Source organism: Strix uralensis, chromosome 24 (genome assembly GCF_047716275.1).
Source record: "Strix uralensis isolate ZFMK-TIS-50842 chromosome 24, bStrUra1, whole genome shotgun sequence".
Lineage (NCBI taxonomy): Eukaryota > Metazoa > Chordata > Aves > Strigiformes > Strigidae > Strix > Strix uralensis.
Window position 1 is genome coordinate 8545072 of NC_133995.1, and position 23764 is coordinate 8568835.

Below are 23764 nucleotides of genomic sequence, written 5' to 3' on the forward strand. Positions count from 1 at the left end.
TACGCACGGCAGAGGGAAAGGATTACACTTCAGCTTCCGCTGACTCCGGCTGACGTTTCCTTGCGTTGCAAGGACACCTCCAGATCCCAGACAGGGACCTCAGGCCCCAGGGCACACGGGGACGCAGGAGGTCGTGGGGAGGGGAGCCCAGCCCTCGGGTCAGGGCTCCGAATAAACAGATAAACAGCGAGAGAAGGATCAAAACTCTCAAAACCTAAATGCTCAGCATGCCACCAGCTCGAAGAGGTTGATCGTTTGTGTGGTGTTGGGCCTTTTGACGAGGAATCAGACGTTCAGCTACAGGCACCCTGCGGACCCCGCTGACCCCCGAGGTCACCCCGTCTCTCCCCGCTCCCTCGCCAGAGGGACGGGGCTGACAACCAGCCTGCGGCCCCCCGGCCCCTCCGCGGCTGCCCAAGGCTCCCCGGGGCTGGGACGGGAGCTGGGCTCCGGGGAACACCCCTCCCACCCCCCCGCCCCGCCGATAAAGACCCGCGGGGGCGGTTCCGCGGCTCCCGGGCTGTCGGGGCGCGGCCGACGGCTCCTCCGGTGCGGCGGGAGGCACCTGGGCGGGAGGAAGGAGGGGCGGGAGGGAGGAAGGTGGGGCTCGGCCCGCCCCGGCAGCGGCCCCGGTCCCGGCCCCGCGCCCGCCCGGCCGCGGCGGGGCTGCCCGGTGGGACCGACGGGGCGGGCAGCGCCCGGTGGCGGCAGCGGGACGGGCAGCGGCGGGACGGGCAGCGCCCGGTGCCGCCGGGATGAAGAAGCATCACTCCGTGCAGGGCACCTTCAGCCGCCTCTTCGGGAAGCGCCACGGCAGCCCCGCCGCCGCCTCCCTCTTCGCTCCCAACCCGCCCTGGATCTTCACGCAGGAGGTGACCTCGGACAGCGCGGGTGGCACCGGTCAGTGGCCCCCCGCCCCCCCCCCCCCCCCCCCCTCCTCCTCCTCCTCCTCCTCCTCCTCCCCTCCGGAGCGGCCCGGGGCCGGGGGGGGCTCGGCCGGGGCCGGGAGGCGGTGGCTCGTTCAGCGCCGGGCTGGGAGCTGCGGGAGGCGTTAGGCAGGGCTGGGTTCCCAAAGCGCGGGTCTAAACCTCCCGGCAAAGCCCCGGAGCCACCGGGGCAATTTAAGCCCCGCTCGCTGCTCCCGCGGGGCCGCAGTCCGCTCCGGGAAGTTAAACTTGACTCAATCAGGCTGAGAAAGAGTTGCGAATCAGTTTTATTGCTTCCAGTAGCGCTTTCCCACGCCATGTTTGATCTGCTCCTTCCCAGGTCTTAGTGATTTACTCATAAACCTGTTTCTTGAAGGGCTGCGTGCGAGGGGGGAGCTGAGGGTTGCATATTCCTCAGGATTTATTTGTATTTCTTTGTGGTTTTAATTGCAATACTGTGCCCTGGAGGCTCATGTAGGAGGGAGCCAAATTAATAGCGATGGAGCCAGGTAGATAAAAGATAGCAGTTTGTGGATGAAGTTTGGTGGCTGTAAGATTCCAATAACCGCTCCCAAGCTTAAAAATGGAAGCGCTGCTCGCTGAGCTGCGCGATGCGGGGCCGTGTCCGTGAAAGCTCTTGCAGGGGTTACACCCTGCAGGCCGGGCCGGTGAAACAGGCAAGTTATAAAGAGATAAAATGCAAATGTGACGGAGTTTCACGCAACTCTTAAACGCAAAAGGAAAACTGCTGATTTCTAACTGTTGTAAGTCTGAGGATTCAAGCTTCTCTCTGATGTGGTTTGGACTTAAAAAAAAAAAAAAAGTCCCTGTGTGTGCTTATTACAAGCCTGATTTCCGTGGCTGCAATTGCAGTACAAAGGTATTCCTTTCAGGTGTGGGGAACTGCTGTGCGGATCGGCTTGCAAAGTAAAAGCCAGGAGTCCTTGAAATCTGAGCGTAAATAAAAGCCATCGAATCACTCCTTAGCATCCTCTTGGCATTTATGTCATTAATTTAATTTGTGTAGGGTAGTGTGACACACAGAAGCCGAGCGACTGTGTTGGCAGTAACGTCTGCTGGGGTGTGGGCTGGTGGTGAGGAACGGCGTGCTCACAGCTCCCCAGTCCAAGGGGCAGATTTTATTGTACCTGGATTTCCACGGTGCCGCTGTCTTACCTGGTGAAGCCCCAGTCCTGGCCCCGTTTCCTGAACATTTGCTGCGTAGCTTCATGCCACCGCTGCTGCCAGGAGGGCTCCGCTGCTTCTGCTAATCCCCACCTTAGTTTCTCACACAAAGTAAACACAAGTTAAGCAATGTGGAATGGGTGTAGGTTTGCCTGTCCCTGACTCAGAGATTCCTGAATATAGTGACAGATGCCGCCTCCTCGCTGGGAGCTGTGGGTACCCCAGTGACAAACCTGCTACGCCCACTCCAGGTGATGCAACCTCGAAGTAGGAAGAGGTTCCATTACATGTCTTGCAGGTTGCTTATTTTGCTTCCCATGACTGAGAGGACACAAACGTCTCCAGGACAGGCTGATTGACAAAAAGTGGCCAAAGTGTAGTTGGGGCCAGCCGCTTCCGACAGCCTCCGAAGGCGTTTCCTGCTCCCTCCTTCCAGGAAACGAGGCTGGCAGAGCACAGGTCTTACTGGTGACAGGCCCTTAGCAGGCAAGTCCTGTTTATCTAGCAAAGAAAACACAACTACAAGCACTTCATTTTACTTTAATTAAATGTATTCAGGTTAGTGATGCTTAGTAATCTAGGATCAAAGACCTTGTGATCTTTAATCCAGTTTCTCACTGACTTTACCTAGTGTCTTGTTTAATATAAAACTCTCATCGTTTCAAGTCTCTGCACTGCTCTATTGCTGCTCCACAAAGCTGTCTGAATCCAAACTCTCATGTTGCCTTGGTCTTAATTCTTGCTGCGTACTCGCTGAATGTGGGGTCACCCAGGGGGTTATGCAAAAATAATAACAACTTGCTGACATTTCTGCTGTCCTCAGGACTCCAGCAGCTCCTCCTCTGTGTTTGGGTGCCTCACAGGCAGGGAAGTGTTAAACTGTTGGTAGGACCATGCTAACTGAAGTGCAGACAGACTGGTATTTTGAAAGCTGAAGAAAATGTCCCTTCTGTAAAAAACCCTTTGTAGGGGGAGAAGGCTGGGATAAGGGAGTAAGTAAGGACAGTAGTAGCATGATGGATACTCCTGGGTGTATCCCAGGGTAACTTGTGGTGCAGTGGGTGGGAGGAAGGAAAAGCTTCCACGCTTGCTGGACTCAGTGGCGTGTTTCAAGGTTGTGCAGGATCCATCTGCCTCCAACCCCATCCGTTTAGCAGAGGCTGTGGTAGCTCACACCCAGCCCCTGGCATGGTCAGGTTCTTCATTCCAGGTGTTCACACAAGTGTTTTCCTTCTGTGGGAGTACACATGCGAGCATTTGCCCTCCTCTTTTGTTTCTTTTCACTAAACTCAGCATAAAGCCCTGTTTCCTTGGGAGCTTCTTGTCTGATCTCTGCCCGTCCAAGGAGGGCAGAGACTTTGTGAGAGCCACAGCTACGTGCCGTGGCAGTCCGTGGTGGGCTGGGGACCCGCCTCATCAGGTCCGGCAGCGTTTGAGGGCACAGACTGTACCTTGGGCCAGCGAGGGGCCGTGAGGGAGAGAGACACACAGGAGGAAGTGGGGACGCTGGCGGGGGCCGTGGCAGCAGCCAGTTGCCTGCACAGTCTCAGTCGGGGTCTCGGGGCACAGCCGGCGCCTTGGGCGGGCAGTCCCGCTTTGGTGAGCGCTGCCCTCGGGTTTTGGAGGCTTAGAAGTGCAGCCCAGCCCCTTGGCCTGTGCGTGGAGCCTACACAACCTTCACCTTGCTGCTCCTTGGCTTTTAATCGCTGTACGATACTTGACAGAAACTGTTTCTGTGCTTCCCACTCTAGCATGGGCTCGGGTTTGAGGACTGCTTCCAAACTTTTGGGGGGGGGTGGTGGGGAATAAAAAAAGTGCTATTTACTTCTTGGTGTTTGTGTTTTGGGGCAGAGGGGGAGGTTGGTTGCTTCTTCCTTCTCACTGAAACCGCTATCGAAATCTGTGAGGTGGGAACACTCCTGCAGAATTTTCTCTCTGATCACAGCCATTTCGCTCACTTCCCCCTCCTTCCTCAAACCCTCATATTTTCTTTAATGTTGGTCTCCTTGGCTACAAATTATTTGTGTATCTCCTTCCAGCCAAGGTGGGGTTTACATGCTTCAGTGCTTCTGCTTGTTAATTCATGCTGTTAATCAGACACAAAGAACGTAATTAAACTAGTTTTATGAGCTTTATTCACTGTCAGAAATAAACTGGCCCAAAAGGTGTGGTTCAAGGCAAAAGCGGAGGGCTGGGAACCAGGAGTACCCGGTGGCTTCTCCTGCTCGTAACACCGGGGCTCTGCGACTGCTTTCTGCCGTAGCGTCTCCACTCATGGTAGTATTTCATGGAAGACATTCAGTGCGTTTCTCCCTAACGCAGACTGAAGTGAGAAAGTGTTTTGGCAAGTGCGAGTTGTCCCCCAGTGAACTGTTCCAGCAGCACCCAGAAGGATGCTGCGGGCGCTGGTGTCCGTCCAGGGCAGGGAGAGCAGCTGCAGCACCTCCCTCCTGCTGCCCTCGGCAGAACGTGGAGGGGAAAAACCTCCTTGGGAAGTCCCTGTGTGTCCCGTTTCCATCCCTGTGCCCGAGTGGTGCAGCGAGGTGTTCCATCCCGCTCAGCACGAGCCCGGGCTCGGGGGCAGCTCCGCCGTCCCTCTGCACTGCAGGGGTGACGGGGACCTGTCGTCACGATAGGGCTGAGTGAAGAACCTGTAATTAATGCTGCGCTTTGATGCAGCTGCTCAGCCCGTGGAGCGGCCGGCGGGCGAGGGAGGTGGGAGCTCTCCCCACTTGCCGTGGCTGGTGGTCAGACTCTGCTGCCTCCCCCCTCGGCTCCAGCCGCTGGCGGGTCGGCCGAGCCCAGGCCCTGCCCACGCTGGTCCGCGTGGCCTCTGTGGGCCCCTGCCCTGGACCCACCTCCTGCTCCCGGGGGTCGGAGCCTTGAGACACTGTAAAGAAACAATCCAGTTGCTCCTGAAGCATTTTCCTTCCCTAAATGTCATCTGGATGGGGGGTGAATTGGGTGCTTGTGCTAACTTTTTGACCCTTCTGAGGTAAATTGAAGTTAGCTGCTATTAGAAATAAGCCTTTCAGAACAGACTTTGACATCTGTGCTCATGGAACTCCAGTGTCTGGAGCTCTGGGTAGGCTCTCTGTGCCTTGCGGGTGTGTGCCAGGGTTGCCAGTGCCTGCCCGGGGACCTTTCTCCCCCATCTTCAACTTGGCTCCAAAACACCCAGATAACCCTCAAAATCTGATGGGTTTTGCCCATTCCTGGGAGCTGATACAGAAAATTCTTTACAGCATTTTTTAAAATTAGGTGGTGTCCAATATTATTTTTCCTGCTGCCTCATACACGGTGCTGCTGCTAACAGTCTTCTCTTCCCCTCAGGTGATGTGATCGAAGTGTATTATGGTGACAATCGCTTTGGGACAATGACCGACTCTGGCACAGCAACGCTTAAACCTCGTCCGAGAGTCCGGCCGCTGCTGACTTTCTTGCCCCTTGTGAGTATCCGGCTCGCCACTGGGATTTGTTACGGCAGCGTGTAACTGGTGCCCAGAACCAGCTGGGCTGGCTGCTGCTCTCATCCTCTACCTGAGGGAAGAAAGTAAATGAAAAGCAAAACCACTCTATAATAACGCTGGATACGAGGCATTAGGAGGTGATCTGAGTTCAAGGCTTGTGTTGGACATAGGCGAGATACTGAGGCAAGAGACGTAAGCATCGTCAGACCTGTATTTTCAATTAAAAAGAAAATCGCTGAACAGGTAGATGATAGATCTGGCTTGCACTGCATTTTATCTAACCGCTACCGGCAGTATCTCTCTCTGGATCAGGCTTGTTGCTGGAGAGAGCAAGAGCAAAACTGTGCCGTGTTTACAGCCGGGGAATGGGGAGATGATGCAGCAGGTCTCTGAGCAGAGGCGGATTTTCCAATCTCTGTATGAGGGAAACCATTCCCCACAGAGCTGCCACGGCTCCAGCAGCAGCTGGGTGCAGGGACTGGGACACCACAGCCAGACCAGGAGGTGGCTTTAAACCCAGCTGGGACCCCCCTGCCGCCTCCAGAAGCCACACATGGTCGTTGCTGGCTTTGCTGCGCTGCCGTGTGTGCTGAGCAAGCGTTCCCCCCACATAGCACAACTTTCCAAAGGTCTTACCCCTGGAGAGTACGGTGGAGCGCACGATTGCTCAGGGGTATTTTGGAGATGGCAATAGCTAAATCTGAAGTGATACACGCAGGTCACAGGGAGTCAGCGAAGACAGTAAAACACTTAAAAGCCTTTGGTCTTGACAAGGAAATCCTCTCTGAGTGAGAGGGATGTTTTTCCTCCTACATCCTCATCCTTTAGAGCAGCCATCACCTTCAGCAGAAAATGGGCTGGTCTGGTCTGCTGTCACCTGGTGCAATTAGGAGTTAATGGGGTTATGCAGGTGTCATCTGGAGGACAGCTGGGGGGAAAGAGAGTTTATATATCTATTTGAGAGCATAATTAGGAAGTTATGGGGTTACACAGGTTCTGCAAAAGGGTTGTGCCCTCTGTGATGCCTTCCAAAAGATCACAGCAGGTGAAACATCTCACCTGGGCTCCGAGTCCAGTAACTGTAGGACTGATGCGTGAGAAACTCCTCAACTTTTGCATCTTTTTTTTAGAGCTTTCAACTGCTTTACTAGTGGCAGTGTATGTGGTAGAGGAACAAACAGCACAAATGTCCCTGCTAAGGGCTGTCACCCCGGCCGTGGTGCCATCCTGCTGCCTGCAGGGGCACAGCTGGCCCTGGGGCTTTTCCCCTCCCAGTTACCCTTGTGAGGGTCCCTCTCACTGTGTGTCTGCCAAGAGTAACAGGTTTAACCAAAGAAATTAGTAGGATTAAGCAAGGCCTTTTAAGGACCAGTCTGTGTTGGGTATTTGCATTATTTTGATTAGGTTTGATTATGATTTGACTTGGCACAGAGGCTTCTGCTACCACATGCATACTTGCACTGGGCAGTTCTGCAGCTCCCGCCTTAACCCTTCCTTTCCACCCACCCGCTCGGCTGCGCAGGGGGAGGCCGGGAAGCAGCTGCCTGCGTAGCTGTGAGTCAGGAGGGTGCACACACCCTGCCCAGCAGCCGGGCCCGCCGGGCTTCGTGTGCCTGCTCGCCTGGCAGCTCTGCCTGCACGCAGCAGCTCCCTTCGCCCCGAAACCCCGGCCCTTGGCCGTCTGGGGCTGAGCCGCAGCACGACTGCAGGGAGGGGGCTTCGCTGCCTGCCCCTGGGGTACCACCGCGTCCCCCTGCCCACCCGCCTTCCTGCAGAGCTTTGGCATCCGGGGGGAGTAAAGTCCTTTAGTTAACCAACAAACTTCCTGAGCTCTGCCTCACAACAAGGAGTTTGGGGGTAGCTCTTCATATTCAGAGAAATCCTTGGCCTCTCTGAGAGCCCGGGGTGCCAGGCAGTTGTATTTTGGTGTGGTTTTTGTAACGGGCAGCCTCAAACTTAGTTCATTTAATGGGTGGAAAGCGTGGGCTCCGGGGGAGCTGGGGAGCACGAGGACAGGCAGGCTCAGCACAGGGGGTGGGTAATGCTGCTCCAGCACTGACAGGCGATTCCTGGTGGTTACAGTGAAAGTCCCCTCACTGGGATCACACGCAGCTCTGATGCAGGTACCACAAACTGGAAATGCAGGTTCCTGGCGCAGCACCCCGGGCTCGCCTGCTCTGAATCAGCTGGAGGTTTGCTGGGCTGGTCACACCCCTGGCAAACACAGCAGAGGGAAACAATCTTCCTAGTCATCTCTGGAGACTGGCAGCGTGCTGAAGATGCTTTCCATTTTAGAAGCCAGCTCATGACGTTAGGATGGGTGTTTTTTGAGAGAGATGCTGAGCGTTAGCAACTGCAACAGAAATTTTTGGTGTGAAACAGGCTTGCCCAGTTTTTGGGACCTGTTGAAATGACATGTCCAAAATTACTACTCGTTTGTGAAATGTGGACTGTTTCCTCCAGCTTTGCATAGATCTCTTCCAGCTGCCATTCCCTTTCTTCTCCTATCAAAACATGTGATGCTTTTAATTCAGTGCTCAGACACCTTTGTTACCCTGTAAGTGAGCAGGTATCCTCAGTGTGCTCTGGAGACTGGCGGCAATGAATTTCCATAGCAAATAGGAACTGCTGGGTTTTTTTTCTTTGTGGCTTTTGGTATCTCATTGCTCTGGACAATTTCGTTATCAGCTCTTGAAGTGCCCCTGTTAGCCTTTGTCTTCCCTCTGGCTTTCAGCTGAAGTTAAGGATCTTTCCTCTGCCTTGTACCGTATCTTTGGGACCAGTAAAGAGGTCTTAGGCGAGGCTGTAAGGCTCACCTAGTCTGTTGTTTTGCCACTAGCAGGTCTGTCCTGATGCCTTAGCAGACCTTGGCTCCTCCAGCAGCGCAAAGCTGTCTGGGCAGTTGTGCAATCCTAGGGATGTGAATTCCCACTCCTGGCTCGCTAGTAACCGCTTCATTCCCTTGTGGTTATAGAGGATCTTTGGTCATCTGCAGGGTGATGGACTTCAAGTGAATCAAGGGATCTTCTGAAGGAGCCCAGGCTGCTGCTGTTAAAGTCAGCTCTGCCCCAGCAGCTCCCGTGTTCCCGAACTCCCTACACCCGGGGCAGCGTGTGATGTTAACGTGCTGTCTGAGCTTGGCTGTATAAAGCCAGCTTGACCTTTGATCAATCCTATTTGGAATCCTATAGCAATCTCTCGTAAAAATAGTGATAATGCCAGTGAGAGGCAAAGGGCACGGGCTCGGCGCCGGCTCAATCATTATCCAGGCTTTTGTATGCAGAAAACCACTGCGCTGAGCGGTGCAGGCTCGTGGTAGGATGACCTTCCCTTTGCACAAGGGGCTGTGAACAGCCAATGCAAACAGCTGCCTGGGGTGAGTGGGAATGCAATGGGGTGGCCCCCGGAGCCTGGGAATGGGGTGGTGTGTCCCCAGCCACTGCACAGCGGGTCCGCGAGCTCCTGCTGCTCACAGTGTTATTTCCTCACTATGGGTCTCTCCCAGTGCTGGGATGTGTGAGACCAGTCCACGGCCTCAGTCACATACGTCTGTGCTGACAGCCTGATTCAGCAGCAGTTTGTGTTTCGGACCTGGGTGCGTTAGCGTACGATTCGTGAGCAGCTCCAATCCCTCCACAGAGCAATCTTAGCAGTGAGTCACTGGAGGAGAGGAGAGGCTCTCTGCTTCTGGCAGGCATATGAGGCAGGAGCCCTGGTCAGCACTCGAGGTGAGTCAACGTGCCACGAATATGTCATGGTGGGTGGCTGTAATTATCCAAAGTGCCCTGGCTGTAAGCGTCCCCGCAAGTGTGTAGGCTGCTAAATTGCACGGTCCTGTACCAGCTAAATGCACTGCGGAGTTTTCAGCATGAGTGCGAAGGGAGTAATTGAGAGTGAAACACAAACCACACAAGTAGCAGTTTTCCCCAGAGCGTTCAGATATGCTGGTGCCAGTTTCCCAAAAAGCTGGAATTCTGTCTGTGACTTCAGTGCGGTGTGTACGTGACTGCAGCATGAGCTGGCAGTGCTTGCTGGAGAGCAACACCCGTGGGAGCTATTAAATTTTCTTGGTACGTGAATGGTGAGAAACTAGTGCTGCGGATTGTGGGCTGAGGAGCCCGAAGCTTGGATGTGAAATAGCCGTGCTCCTCTCCAGCCCCTCTGCACCTGACTCGCACAGGGGAATTGTGTCTGTGGCTTGTGCAGCCTCGATCACTTCGCTCATCCCCTTAAGCTCTGTCAGCAGCAGCTACCGCGGGGGCCTCTGTGTCTTGGAAATGGCCCCGGATCCCATCAGGCTCCCGCTTGTGTAGACAAATGACCAGCTGTACTGCCCAGGGCCTGCTCGTCAGGGCTTTGTTCTGATACCCTGGGTGTAAAACTAACAGCTCCGTTTTCTCAACTGTTGCAGAATGCCCAAGAATCCCACGCGGTGGCTGTGCCAACACCATCAGTACCAGAAGACTTTGAGGAAAAAGCAGCTCTTGGTAAGGGATCTTCTCTGCTGAGCCCTGGACGGTGCTGAGTGCTCAGCAGTGCCGTGCCCCCGGGGAAGGAAGCGTGCACGTACCGAGCTCTGGAGCAGACAGTCTGATCGTGAGATTTTGATGCTAAAATAGAGTCTACTATTAATTATTTTTTGAAGTCATTGAAAATGAATTAATTTCTAAGGGGTGGGGCATAGTGGCTGTTACAGCTCAGCAAGCTTTAGACAGCTGCTGAGCAAAAGAAACTGGCTTCCTAGGAGGATAGCTGGCCAGAGGCAATGCTGGCTGTCACAGTGCTGACGTGGAAGGTGCTCACACAGCCGTGCTCTCGCTCTTCCTTGCAGGCTCTGGCTCCCACATCAATGGGAACTACCGAATGTACAGCTCGGTGGGGGACCTGCGCCCACAGGCTCTCGAGGGGGATGACCTGGATGAAGACATCCCTCCGCCGCCATCGGTACCCCCCCCACCCCCTCCAACAGCACCAGCACCTGCGCCACCACCTCCAGCCTCGCTGGTCCCCCCACCACCTGAAATGCTGCCTCCACCACCGCCGCCACCACCTGAGATGGTGCCGCCACCTCCTGCCATGGCTCCTCCACCACCTCCAGCCTCTACCCTGTCCTCCCCCAGCACACCAGCTCCTCCAGACTTCATCCCGCCGGCCCCGCCGGGTGCCTCGCCGCTCAGCCGGGCCCCAGCACCCTTCACCACCGGCATCTCCAAGTGGAAGTCCGAGACGGTGCTGAACACGAGGCAGGTGGATGCCGAGGGGCCGCTCTGCCCTGCCGAGGCTGGGGTGCCAGCTTCCCCCAGCCCAAAGGAGAGCCTGCAGCCCAAGCTCTGCCCTGAGCCCCACCTCACCTTCCCCAGATCCTTCAAGGTGCCCCCACCAGCCCCAGCCCGGTCCTCCTCCATCCCCGTGCAGGACAGCCAGCCCACCCAGCAGGAGCCCTTCCCCAGGCAGCCGCATGCCCGGCCTCCCCTCCCACCCTGCTTCACCATAAGACCCGCGGCCAAGGCTCGCACCAGAGAAGCCGAGCAAAGAAATTCCCTGCTGAGACAGGCTGTCACAAAGCCAACTGTGCCGACACCCCCACCGCTGAGCCCCAAGCTGGGTCCAGGGCTCAGCCAAGGGATAAATCCTGCCGGTCACCAGTCCCCGCTGCCAGGCTCTGAGATGGAGAAGGTTCCCCAGCTGAAAACAGCCGAGAGAGACTCTTCTCCAAAATCCGAAACTCTCTCTGCCAATGACTTGGACCTGCCCCCTCCAGACTACCCGACCTGTGAGGACGACTGGAGGGACTCCAGCAACCTCAGCAAGCTGCGGCATGAGCTCTCAGCCCTCCTGCTCTCCCCACGGAGGGAGGAGAGGCCAACAGAGAAGCCGGCTGCTCCCTGGCCCGTGGATGGGGGTACAGACCGCACTGACAGCCGCGAGCCCAGTCTCAGTGGGGCCCAACTTGCCAGACCTGCCGGGAAGGATGTGCAGTCACCCACAGGAGGAGAGAGCGAGAAGAAGGAGGTGCCCAGCAGCACCCCCAGTGCCAAGGGTGGCTCTCCCAGCATGGCGCTCCCCACTCCAGAGAGCAACCCCACCACACAGACCCACAGCGTGATGAAGATAAGGAATGAGCTGGAGGCTGTGCTGTCCCTGAAGAAAGAAGGGAAACCTGCCCTGGGACTCAGCAGCCAGAAGCAGGGCGCTGAGGATGGTGGCAGCACCCCACGTATGAGGAAGAGCCCCCCTGACCTGAGGAAGAGCCCCCCTGGCTCCGGTGACTTGGTGCTGCCGAAGCCGGCCCCAAGCCCACTCCCAGCACCGGTGGCTGCAGTGGAAAAGGATGAGACGGGGCACGAGGACCCTCCTGCTCCTGCCGCTAGCAAGGCCACAGAGAACTTGATCCCTGCTCCTGGGTCCCTCGACAGCGTGAGCCCCCCAGACCCACCTCAGAGACCGGTGGAGGAGCCCCCTGCTCCCACCTGCCCCTCGCCCCCCGTTTCTCCCACACAGAGCCCAGCACCGCAGCCCAACGGGGCCATCTTCCAGTACAAAGTGCACCGGGCCGGGGCCAGCTCCACCGAACCGCCCTGCGTCTCGGGCTCAGCTGAGCCACCCTGCCCCACCAGCTTGGCCAGGAGCCCTCCAGGTGCCTCGGGAACTGGGCAAGAGGAGGTGCTGATCCACCCTGTGACGGGCGAGCGGGTGGAGCGGGGCTCCCCCATGGCGCTGCTCCTGGCAGCCCGGCAGCGTGCCCAGCGGGGCCGGCCGGCTGCTGAGATAGGAGCCGTGTTACGGGTGAAGCCACCCCTAAAACTCGGCAGTGCCTCGTCAGACACCACCTCCACCAGCTTCTACCGCCATGAGTCCAAGCCCTACTCCTTCACCGTCGTGCCCCGGCCGCCTGCAGCGGGTACAGGGGGGTCAGGATGGAGCAAACCTCCATCTTTCTCCAGCTCCTCGGAGCAGGGCCGGGACGTGCGGGCAGTGGGCGAGGCGCAGCCCCCGAGTGTCCCCGGGCAGCAGCGAGCCGCTGCCTCCAGCCTGCTGCGGGGCCTCCTCGAGCCTGGGCAACCCAACCAGCCCGGCCCAGCCCGCCATGGCGGGCCCAGGGAAGAGGAGAACGGGGAGATGGCGCTGGACTATGGGATTATCCCCCCACCCCCCGAATTCAGCAACGAGGTGGATGAAGCTGAGGGGTCCCTCCCGAGTCAGGAGGAGACCCGCAAGTGCCCCAGCTTCCCCGACTGCAGCCGGGGCTCGGAGGTGCCACGGTACTTCAGGTGGCCCGGCTACGGCCGCGGCTACGGGGGCAGCCACGAGCCGCCCGCCCCGCTGCCCTCAGAGAAGAGCAGGAGGAATAGCGACTTCATGCCCCAGTACCCAGATTACAGCAGCTCTGCCGGTTACTTCAGCCGCTGCCCGAACCCTCGCCCACTGATCAAGAAGCGCCTGTACGTCTCCGAGCCCGACAGCTCCTACCCCCGGGCAGCTGCAGTCCCCCGGGGCACAGGCACCCTCTCCTCCTACGGCCCCGGGGGTTACAGCTCCCCGGCCGGGGACGGGGTCCGCCGCCTCAGCTCTGCCCACAGGAACGGCCCCACGAGCGCGCAGGGCAGGCGGACGTCCATCGATGCTGCCGGGAAAGCGGCGCCGTACGGCAGCGCCGACGCCAAGTACAAGGGGCAGAACGGGGATTTCTCGCCCACCAGCATGGTATCAGCCAGCAGGTATGTGTCCCCCTGAGCTGACCCCTCCTCTGTCCTCTGTGTCCTGTTGATTTGAGGAAGAGGAGGGCTGGGTCCTGGCTGGCCCAGAGCAGCACAGAGGCCTGAGAGAAGTCCCTGCCCCTGGCTGTGCTCGCTCCCAGCCGGGGTCTCCTCCCCGGTCCCAGCCGTGACCCTGGCACCCATTGCCTGCTCCTCCCCATGTCGCTGAATGGGGACATGAGGTGACAAAAGTTGCCCTGCTCCATTAGAGGGAAAAAAAAAAAGCAATATTGAATAAAAACAAAGGGTTTCCTTGGCTTTCAGTGACTTTCCCTCTGTTTTTCCCTCCAGACCTGCCCACGGCAGCTCGCAGTACGGCGGACCGACCAACACCTTCACGGTCCGGCCCGGGGCACGGCAGCCCATCTCCTACGCCTACCAGAGCGGCCACCGATAGGCTGCTCCGCCACCCTCGTCCGGCTGGGAAGGGGTGAGAAAGCGCCGGGGTCGGTCGCCTCCTTCTCCGTGGGCACCAGGGACGATCCCAACCCAGCCAGCAAACACACTGCTTGAAACTACTGATGGAGAAGGTGGGGAGTGAACCTGGGACTCGGGCTCTTCTCGAAAGACTGTCATGGAGAGTAGTTACTGCAGAGGACAGGCTGCTGTCTTGTTACCTGAGCAAACGCTGTTTTCCTTCTCTTATTTCCCCCGCTGTGTTATTTTCAAAATTGCAGCCTGATAGGTCTTCTAAGAAAGCCAAAAAGCATCCTTAGTTCTCTTTAAAGAGCATCGCCACTGGAGAGATTGTTTTCAGTTTATTTTTTTAAATCGTTTTAAATCCAACGTGCTTGGGAGTAGGGAGAAACCAACCGGGAGATGTGCATAATGGAAGCAAGACAGTGTATACATAAATGTAGGGGAATTAAAAAATAAGAATGTGAGGCCAATGGGATAGAAATAGAGTTTAGGATGCCTAGAGCCTAACCTCGTCTGTCCCCACCTCCTTCAACAGCCTTGAACAAGTCAATTATGCCGGTGCCTTAAAACCAGCTCCTGGCTTTCCGTGCCTGTCCTGCGGAGCCGGGGGCAGCTCTGTCACCAAGGTCTGAGCCCCCTTCTCCAGGGAGCAACTGGGGGGGGCAGCAGCCTCGGGAGCATGGGCCCTTGCTTCTCTGTGCCTTTTGGTCACTGTTAATGATCCTGCTGGTAATTATTCTTGTGGAAGAGAGGCCTGGAGGGATGGCTGTAAAGTGCTTTGGAGAGTTAAGACGTTGAGCAATCCTTCTTTTCCTTTCTCAGCTGGTGGGTGTCAGCGACTCACCTCGGTGCTGTGCTGGTGGTGCTGTCCCCGAGGGGTCTCTCGCCACTTCATACCCACATAAACCCCACCCCTAAAGCTAAGCCACAGAGCCCTGAAACTGTTGTTAGACTTGGCTTAATTTTGTTTGATTTGGGGATCTAAGAAGCTAAATTTCAGTGTGATTGTTGAGTATTCGATGCTCCTGGTGTGTGGAATGTCGGCAGGGACATCCCTGAGGGAGCCGGCTCCCGCTGTTTCCGTCAGCACTCGGCGGGGTGTGGGAGTGCGTGCCTGTCCCTGCTCCCCGCCAGCGCCTCCCAAGGAGCTCGTGATGGCTCTGTGGTGGGGTGGGAGACACGAGTAGCCTTCGAGAGGGTATTTTGTGCCACAGAGCGAGCAATCCAGTCTCACAATAGCTGGCCAAAGTTTTGAATAGCCAACTTCCTGAAATTAGAAATATATAATCTTCCTCATAATTAAACTTGCTGAAAATCGCTGTAAGATAAGTGTAAAGACTTGTAGAGAATATTTTCTAATTGCTGACAAACTAAAAGCACTTTGAGACATTAGTCTACTTTTATGGAAAGCACTTTCTGTTTTCAATACTATACAATATCATTAGTTCCACTCCAGCTTATCCTGCATTGCACATATGTGTGCATGTAGGATTTTACTCTACAATTCAACTCAAAATTCAGTGATAAATTTTTCCTTCATGGTGGAATTTTCAGAAGAGTTATCTTGATATTAATGTCATGTTGTTGACGTTCTATGTTTTCTGTTATTTCCAACTTTACCAAATAATTTAACAGCTGTTTCAAATACTGCAGCAGCTTCCAAGTATTCTGAACTTTACTTTGCTGTGAATAAAATGAAAACGCAAATATCATAATTGGTCTAATGGCTAATTCAAATGGCATTTTTATGCCAGTAATTCACAGTGACTTGGAAGATTTCCAGACATGCTCACCCTAGCCAGTATTGAAATAACATGCTTTAAATATCTGGGTGTTGATTTCTAAAAAAAATGAAAAGTTAATGGAGAAAAGTGACTACAGAGTGACTACCTGGGTATTTAAGTGTGCTAGTGTCACGTAGAGTGTAGCTGCCCCCTTCCCCCCCCCCCCCCCCCCCCAAAAAAAAAAGCCATGGAAGTTTCTCCATGTGAGAAGCATCTTGAGAATTCTTATTTATCTATGAAGTAAAGCCATGGTCATGCTTGAATGGCTTCAGGGTCATGTTTAGAGTCAGATGAAGTCTCACCAGTTTAACTCGAAACAAAGAAGCCTCTCTGATAATATTGCAACCTAATTGTTTTTTCTTCCCAATACTTTTTCTTCAAATAAGTTATAACTGCAAATTAATTGATAATTTTAAAGGCTTTTTAGGAGACTTTGGCCTCCAAGATTGACTTTACCCAGAAATGGGGGGGGTGGAATTTTCCCAAGAATTCTCCTACATTTGAGCGTATCCCAAACACAAGTTTGTGGGGTTTTTTTAAGAGCAAAATGTGAAACTCCAATGGTGGCACTTGCTTCAAATTTCACATTTAGTATTTCACCCAGACACGCAATTCATATGTAGTTGTAATATGGTGTTATATAGTGTGGAGTGTCTTGTTTCTAGCAGATGTGTATTTGTTTATATTAAATATTAGAAGCATGATAATGTAAGTTTTTATGAAATAGCTATTATTCATTCAAAGAACACCCATTCTGGGAATGCACAGTGGACTAAGCTGTAACTAAATCAGGTAGGACTCTGCTCACAGTTGTAAAACTGGTTAGCATGAATGTTTTAAGCAGTGGAACTATTCTAAACACTTTGGGCTAGCCCTGCTTCTTTTGAATGCGTTAAGCAAAATTCTAGTATTTCAGTAACAACTAGACATTTATGCTGGGGCCATTGGGAACTGTTTGTGTTACAAAGAAACCACTGTCAGAGCTGTTGGCAGCCAAAGCACTTACGGAAAGTTAAATCTGTAATAAAGAGCGAGGACATCTTGGCTGCAGGGATGGGGAAGAGCTCCCCCTGGGTCAGGTAACTTTGTCAGGGCAGCACGTAGATAAACTGCACTTCGATTCCTGTTTCTGCTCCTCCCCAGCTCTGTTTCTCTACATAAATTTAGCAATAGAAGAAGAAACTAAAGGGTAGTAATGGAGCAAAGCAACCTACTTTACAGCCCAGACTTAGTGCTGAAAGCACTCTTGAAGCCTGACAATAGAATTATTCTCACTTCAACCCTCTGTGATGCAGTTTGGTCATTCAAGTCTTGATACAACTTAAATTATCCCCTGCAGCTGCCTCTTCTTCAAAAGTACCTGCTAATGTAGTATAACCGAGAGCTTTATTTGTAAAGTGTTGAACAAAGTCTCTTATTTATGAGTGCCATTGAACACCAACCTTCTTGCATTAAATATGTCTGGACAGATTGTTTTATTATGTGTGGTCTGACTTTTTTAGTATTGCTTAAGTGGTTTGTCTGCTGTAAGATTGAGATCTTTGCATGCAAGATTAAAAGGACAGGAAAACGTAGCTCAAACTGGCCTCAGAACGGTGAATTTTGGCTTACCTAGGGCTTGGTCCAGTTTCTACCTACCGGTTGTTGATATAAACCTTGGGGCAACTGCAGTTTTCAGAAGCCCGCTGGCGAAGGGGCAGCGAGCTCTAACTGCCCTGCTGCTCCAGAAACACCCCGGCTGGTTGGGCAGGCTGGCGAAGGAGCTTGTGCAGTTCAGCCTGTGCTGCTTCTATAAATAGTTCTTGGTTTTGAGCTTTTCATGATTAATGAAACTTGCATACTTATTTGCAAGTCCTAACTAGAATGTTGCACTGAAAATTGAAAATGCAGCGTGAGCAATGGAAGCAGCAACATAAAAAGCAGGCTTGTTTTCACAGTGGCTTATTCTCTCCAATCCTCAAAATTATACTTATTGGCATTCTCATCTCTTTAATCCAGCTCTGGCTCCAGCACTGGGTTCTTCGTGAGGGAACTGTACAATGCGTTATCTTGAAGCTTTTATTCTAGCCACAATGTATTTACAGAAGTGTCCCCAAACGTGAACAGCACGGAGTCCAGAGACAGTGTGAAAGTACCACAAAACCCGGAGAACTTGCTCCAGCTGTAGCTGTCTGCAGAGGGAAGTCAGCGCGCACTGACGTGGTATCGCCACAGGGCTGTTTTGTGTAGCCGTGGCACAGCCAACTAGGAGCTAACACCTCACCAGGGACTCCTGGAGAAGCTGCTGCTCTTCTGTGCTTCTCTTATGGTGGCAAAACCAACAAGTGTAAGTGGTTTAAAAAAAAAAAATATATACTCTCTGAGAAATGTGCAGAGATTTGGGGGGATGCTGCCTTGTCAAGCTGGCAGCTGCTGCCCTCCTGTGGCAGAATATAAAGCTCCACCCAAAGATCGGCCAGATGCTGAAGCATTTATATTTTTTTTTTTGTGCTGTCTTTAAGCAATTGTAAAACAGGATTCACCTGGCAATAATGACCTGTTGTCCAGAGAGGCTTCACCTCCCACCAGTATGCTTTTTGCCACGGACTGCTGTGTTTTGCTCACAGGGTGGCAATAGGAGGGACTTAACATGGTTTAATACTCGACATTTGAAACTTCTCCTTTTAGCTATGCACAACAGAAACCCTACTCCAAGTTTTGGAAAGACAAGCTTCCTGAAAACAAGCAGGACTTACAGCCTGCCTTGCACTACTGCTGAAGAATCATAGTACCCTAGCATTAAACAGTAATACAGTGCACATTTATTTAAGAATGGTTTTAATTTCAGGGACTGAAACCACAACTTCACTTTAACTGTGTCAATGATCTCAGCTGGCTCGTCAATACTACAGAAGTGGCCCGGTGCAATTTACACCCAGTTACAAATGAAAACTATGATTTATTTTAAAACTGTCTTTTACTTTTTCCAAGACAATTCTTTCACAAACAGCACAAGACCTGTTTCAGTTTTCAGTACACCATCGGAGGTCTGTAACAGGTAACCTTTTCGGTTGTTCAAGGGGTATTTTTGACGAAACTTGTCAGTTTTTATAATAATTTACGTTTTCTGTCATACACTGCTCTAGATCAGGAATTTTGCTCTGTCAACACCTGTATGACATGGGAATTAAACAGCAAATGAGGTTTAAAAAGAATGTGAAAAAGTACTGAGCCTGGGAAAGCTTAGTCTGCGTAACAATCCACTGTGGGCTCTGTAACTTGGCTCACCCAACACCTACGTTTATACAGGGTAAGCCCACTGAAAGTGGGGTACATTTTAGTGTTGCTATTGTGCTAAAGAAACAGAAGTAGTATTTGTTTCAGTAGTATTTTTTGTTTCATTAGTCAGGACCTGCTTTATTCTGTCTAGGAAATACTAGGCCAGACCAAGCCATATCTAGAGTAGTAGCAATGCATGCAGAGCAACAATTTTTTCAGTTAAATGTGTTCCAGGGAAACAGTTTAGTTTGAAAAGTATGTGGTATACTACAAAAAACACCTCTAAGGATTAGGCGGAGTCTGTTTTGGGGACTATGGGAATGCTTGGTCCCCTCAGTCACCGGCACAAACAGTCACTCATCACAAGTGCGTAAGAAGCCTCATTTATCGCTAAGCAGAGTCTGTTTATAGGAGCAAGCAAATGAAAACTGAAGTCCTTAAGTCCAGTTTTTCCCTTACATAAACTTTTGTTCACAGGTCTTATCTTTGTATAAGTTGTCTTCAGCACAGAGGAGATGAAACACGGTGTCAAACAGCACAGCAACCGCTAACTTCTCTTGGCTTTCAGCGCTCCTTTGAGCTGGCCTCAGCTGCGAAGCCACTGATGAGCATCACAGTCCCAGCACAGGCCATGCCCCGTCACGAAGGTGTTTAATTACAGGGCCGCAGCCGGGAGCCTGACGCAGCATGCAGGGCTCCTCACACCAAGCGCCGGTATTCCGGTACCAGGGTGTCAACGGTGCTCAGCGCGGGCTCCACGCTCGGAGGCATCGCAGACCGACCCTCCTGCTGCGTGAGGGGCAACCCTGGAACCCTTCTGGTCTTTACATGTAACACCTCTTCGGCTGCAAGAACTGATTTACATAGCAAAGAAAGAACTTTACTCAAGGGAGGCTCTTGCATCTAACTAACAAGAGGTGGTGTTTTTAACCTCCACCAAAAAAATGTTTCTATTGCATGGATGGTTGGAGAACTGAGGGAGGAATCCAGTCTTTTTAATCATTTTTTTTTCAATGATACATAATTCCCTGTCTTTCCAAGTCTCCTCTGTGCCTGAAGTCAATTTTTTTTTCTGGGTAAAATACTGAAGTCTTATCACAGGTGAAGCCAACTCCTTAGGAGAGGGTAAAGCTTGGTTTGTAACTAACTTATGTCTAATTCAAAACTACTACAGGAACTGTCTTAGTCACAAGCTTCCAGGCAAACAGACCCTACCCGCTCTGGTTCACACACACCTTTGACTTCAGCAGAATCAAAGTAATGCCAGGAAGGAATTTGGACCATGAGTTTATAAAACTATTCTTTTACACAGTTGACTCCAGAAGCTTCACCAGTTGGTATGGGGACAGTGTGATGTAAAACCTGATGATCCCATCCAACTGTAGTGAGCAAGGCATTGTCTGAAGGAGACCACGATAAGCCTTTTACAAAGTCTCGATGAGAACGGTTTCTGAACCTGGAAAACACAAACACTCCATTAGCCATAAAACATTGTCTCTAGGAGTTTATGGGCTTGTGCAATTCCTAACTGCTAGGTTGTTAGGATGATGCTCCCCTATTTAAGGAGTCTTTTCATCTTCTACTCAGCATATGGATAAATAATTAGCTTAATGAGAAGGCAACAAGATGAATAACCACAGTGGTGAATACATTCTGTCTAGTACTTACACCTCGGAGAGGTCTGAGTCAAGAACAGCTACTGAACAGTCTTCACTGATTGAAGCCAGCAAGGGTGAGCTAGAGGACAGAGATGAGACCACGGTTAGAGCAATCAAATACAGGAAAGCTTCCTGGGGATAAACTTGTGAGAAGCACAGTTCTTCGTGAGCCTGACCCAGGTACAATGAATTAACAGTCACTAAATCTTACAAAAATGCTTTCATCATCACTTGGCAGGTTGCCAGCACACTAAGTGAGAATATCCTATTAGCATCAGAAAGCAAGAAATGCTTCTTCAAGCAGAGGTGACTGTAATTAGAAAAATCCCCAGAGTGGGTCAATAATTCTGAATACTGCAAAGGTGTTCTCAGGTACATTCACACATCTTGTCAAAAGTGAGATGCTGTTTGGTTTACTCGATTCTTCACTATTGATCTTCCTGATAAGAAGACCAAAACTAGTACTCTCATAGGTTTTAATCTAAAAACAAGTAAGGTTTTCAAGGGTATGTAGTCACACGTTCTATGCCAGTATATCAGACTGTACCTATGCGTAGAAAACGCAAACCCCGTGATACTTCGGGCATGCACGGTGGAGCTGAGGGCAGAATCAGGATTCTTTGTGTCTACTAGTGCAACTGTTCCATTTTCATCACCTTTGAGAGAAGAAGGGAGAGTGAAGTTATTAGCAAAACTGTCACGTGACAAAGACACCTTGATTTCTCTGGTGAAAGTCAAATAATAAGATCACTTCTTACCCAAAGCAAAGATGTCACTTTTCTGTGGATGCCACATGACTGAGGTAGGGAGGTGATTACAGGCACTGCAAACTGTGAGTAAATAAATCAGGATGAGCGTGGAGAGAGTCGATACAAAGATATTTCTACACTATCTCATTTAGCACTGCTACTGCACCAAGACAAATATTTAAAAGCTTACTGTACTTTTGTGAGTGTTCGTTTTTAAGAGGCTTTTCTGCCCAAATGGTCACATTGCTAGATTTTTACTTAGACTGTCAAGTCAGGCATAACAATTTATTTCTCCCAACAAAAACTCCCACACAAGCAGTGACTGCATACAAAAACGTACCAATTCGAGTAGCTGGTTTGGGGCATCTGGTGTCCCAGAGTAAAGTTCTGCTGTCCTGTAAATCCAAAGTGAACGAGAAGGTTTTTACAATTTCTTTGTGGCAGGGGGTAGGCATACTCAGATTTGCTGCAAAACTGCTACTGACCCACATTCAAAACCACACCACCTCTTCCTTTGTGTTAAAAGGATGCTGTCATTAGCTGCAAGTTAGCTCCTTCAGCCATCCCCAGGACAGACACAGGAGCTCCCCCACCTTAATACAAACCTCTAGAAATCAGCTCAGTAAGCTGATAAGTTGACTTATCAGACTGGAACATTGAAATGACACAGGTATGCAGCTTGTAATAGGTGGTTTCTCAGAAAGTGCATTTAATAACTAAAGTCAAATCTCATTTTTATCGGGTAAATTTAGACAGAGAGTGAGCTTTACCTCAGCACAGGACAGGAACACAGTGTCCTTACCAGGACAGGAAGCCACGCATGTCACTGAACCGGAGTGAGCTACCAAAAGCACAAAAGGATAAAGAGCCTCAAAAGATTGCACCCAACTTTCCCACATATCCCAAGGACCTCTGAAGGCAGCAGTACAGTATAGTTTATGCCCAGATACAGGGTAACTTCTACTCAGCAAGAGCCAATCGCCTCCTAACAAACTGATGAGCTGCCAAACGCAACCAGAGCCACTGCAGTCAAGTCCCTGTGACACAAGCTTGAGGCAGCCTCTCCAGACAAGAGCTCAGCTACAAAGGGACTGGGGGGGAGAGGATCAAACCCAGTATGGCCTCTGCTGTAGCCAGAGATCACAATACCACATCTCCAGAGAGCAGCACCTCCAATGAGCAGCTGTTCAAAACAAATACGGGTTAGGAGATCACACGATCATATGCAGGTGGAAGAAAGATTTCAGTACGGAAGAAATACTCTACGATACGCTTGGAGATGCAAGGCAAACTAAGCATTATAGCATCCATTTCATGGGGAGAAACAAACAACAGACAAAGAAATAAGGCTGTGCCAGAAACTTCACAGACTGGCAAATGTTCAATCACGGCCCCAAGTGTGGTTTGGCACACTGGGAGATAACCAGCGATGCTGCAGGAGTAAGCCCAGCCTGTAGCAACCAGCGAGGGGCCAGGAGGAGCCGGGTGGTGGGACACTCACCTCTGTAGGAGTGCAGCACCGTCTGCTGCGGGAGATCCCAGACCTTGACGCTGTGGACGAGAGTGAGCAGTCAGCACCCGGCCCCGGCCCTGGCGCACGGCAGCTGGGCTGGGGACACTCACCAGAAGTCCCGGCTGCCGCTGACAGCCTGGGTGTTGCTGGCCAGGACGGCCACCGTCATGACGATGTCATCATGCTCGTATTTACAGAACTTGTTGACGATCAGAGTTTCATTCTCGTCCAGCTCCCACAGCTCCACGGCGCCTTGGGGGGAAGCGAGGGGGCACCCACCTCAGGGGGAGAAGGGAACCCACCCCAGGGCGGGGGGACACCCACTTCAAGGGGAGAAGGGAATCCACCCCAGGGCAGGGGGAGGACACCCACCTCAGGGGGAGAAGGGAACGCACCCCAGGGCGGGGGGACACCCATTTCAAGGGGAGAAGGGAATCCACCCCAGGGCGGGGGGGGGGGGGGCGGCAGGGGGGATCCCCGTTTCTTACCGGAGTCGGAGGCCACCAAGATGCCCCTGTCAGCCACCCAGCACAAGTCGGCGACGCCCGCCTCGGTCTGGACGCCGGCGGTGCAGAAGCCCTCGCTGGGGGCGCGGCGGGGGTCGGCAAAGACCCAGAGGGAACCGGCCCAGCAGCGCCCGCTCAGCCCCGAGGCGCCCAGCAGCAGGGCCCCGTCTGCGGGAGAAGGCGAGAGGCCCCCGGTGAGCGCCCGCCGCCGCTCCCTGAGGGACCGAGCGGGTCCCCCCCCCTCCCGCCCCGCTCCCCCGGGCCCGCCCGCGGCCCCGCTACCTGCGCGGTAGTGCGCGCCCTCCAAGTGCCGCTCCATGCAGGCGGGCGCGTTGGGCGGGATGTTCCACTCGGGGCCGGCCGCGGCCTCATCCTCCCCCTCCTCCTCTTCCTCCCCGCCCGCCGGGGGCGGCGGGGGCTGCTCGGGCGGCGGCTCCTCCATGGCGGCAGCGGGAGCGGGGCCGGCGGCGGCGCCCCCACGTGCTCCCGCGCCGCGCGCGCCGCCGCCGCCACCTCTCGCGAGAGTTGCGCTCGCCCC

General features: G+C 52.9%; 2 protein-coding genes across 3 annotated transcripts; one reads left to right on the forward strand and one right to left on the reverse strand.

Moving 5' to 3' along the window:
* Positions 1 to 731: 731 nt before the first annotated feature.
* Positions 732 to 15695, forward strand: C24H6orf132 (chromosome 24 C6orf132 homolog). Of its 2 annotated transcripts, XM_074893587.1 has the most exons (5): positions 732 to 900; positions 5445 to 5560; positions 9993 to 10068; positions 10413 to 13299; positions 13630 to 15695. In XM_074893587.1, the coding sequence occupies exons 1-5, from the start codon at positions 756 to 758 to the stop codon at positions 13733 to 13735; spliced, it is 3330 nt and encodes a 1109-aa protein (XP_074749688.1). In that variant the 5' UTR covers positions 732 to 755; the 3' UTR covers positions 13736 to 15695. The 2 variants fall into 2 exon arrangements, with proteins under 2 accessions (XP_074749688.1, XP_074749689.1); XM_074893588.1 differs by lacking the exons at positions 732 to 900; positions 5445 to 5560 and adding an exon at positions 9223 to 9309.
* Positions 15696 to 18342: 2647 nt separating this feature from the next.
* WDR77 (WD repeat domain 77) lies at positions 18343 to 23715 on the reverse strand. Its single transcript, XM_074893589.1, has 10 exons — positions 23509 to 23715; positions 23209 to 23394; positions 22831 to 22972; positions 22709 to 22758; positions 21978 to 22048; positions 21548 to 21602; positions 21217 to 21288; positions 21006 to 21114; positions 20469 to 20537; positions 18343 to 20256 (listed from the first exon to the last, which is right to left on the reverse strand). Exons 1-10 carry the CDS (start codon positions 23666 to 23668, stop codon positions 20097 to 20099), a joined length of 1074 nt encoding a protein of 357 aa, XP_074749690.1. The 5' UTR covers positions 23669 to 23715; the 3' UTR covers positions 18343 to 20096.
* Between the last annotated feature and the right edge of the window lie 49 nt (positions 23716 to 23764).

Bases quoted from the DNA above. Each gene is read 5' to 3' on its own strand.
- C24H6orf132 (XM_074893587.1), top strand. From the start codon at position 756: ATGAAGAAGCATCACTCCGTGCAGGGCACCTTCAGCCGCCTCTTCGGG. The intron at 5,561-9,992 runs GTGAGTATCCGG...CAACTGTTGCAG, and splicing joins TGCTGACTTTCTTGCCCCTT to AATGCCCAAGAATCCCACGC. The intron at 10,069-10,412 runs GTAAGGGATCTT...TCTTCCTTGCAG, and splicing joins TGAGGAAAAAGCAGCTCTTG to GCTCTGGCTCCCACATCAAT.
- WDR77 (XM_074893589.1), bottom strand. From the start codon at position 23,668: ATGGAGGAGCCGCCGCCCGAGCAGCCCCCGCCGCCCCCGGCGGGCGGG. The intron at 21,603-21,977 runs GTAAAGCTCACT...TTGGATTTACAG, and splicing joins TGTTCCTGTCCTGTGCTGAG to GACAGCAGAACTTTACTCTG. The intron at 20,257-20,468 runs GTAAGTACTAGA...TGTGTTTTCCAG, and splicing joins GACTCAGACCTCTCCGAGGT to GTTCAGAAACCGTTCTCATC.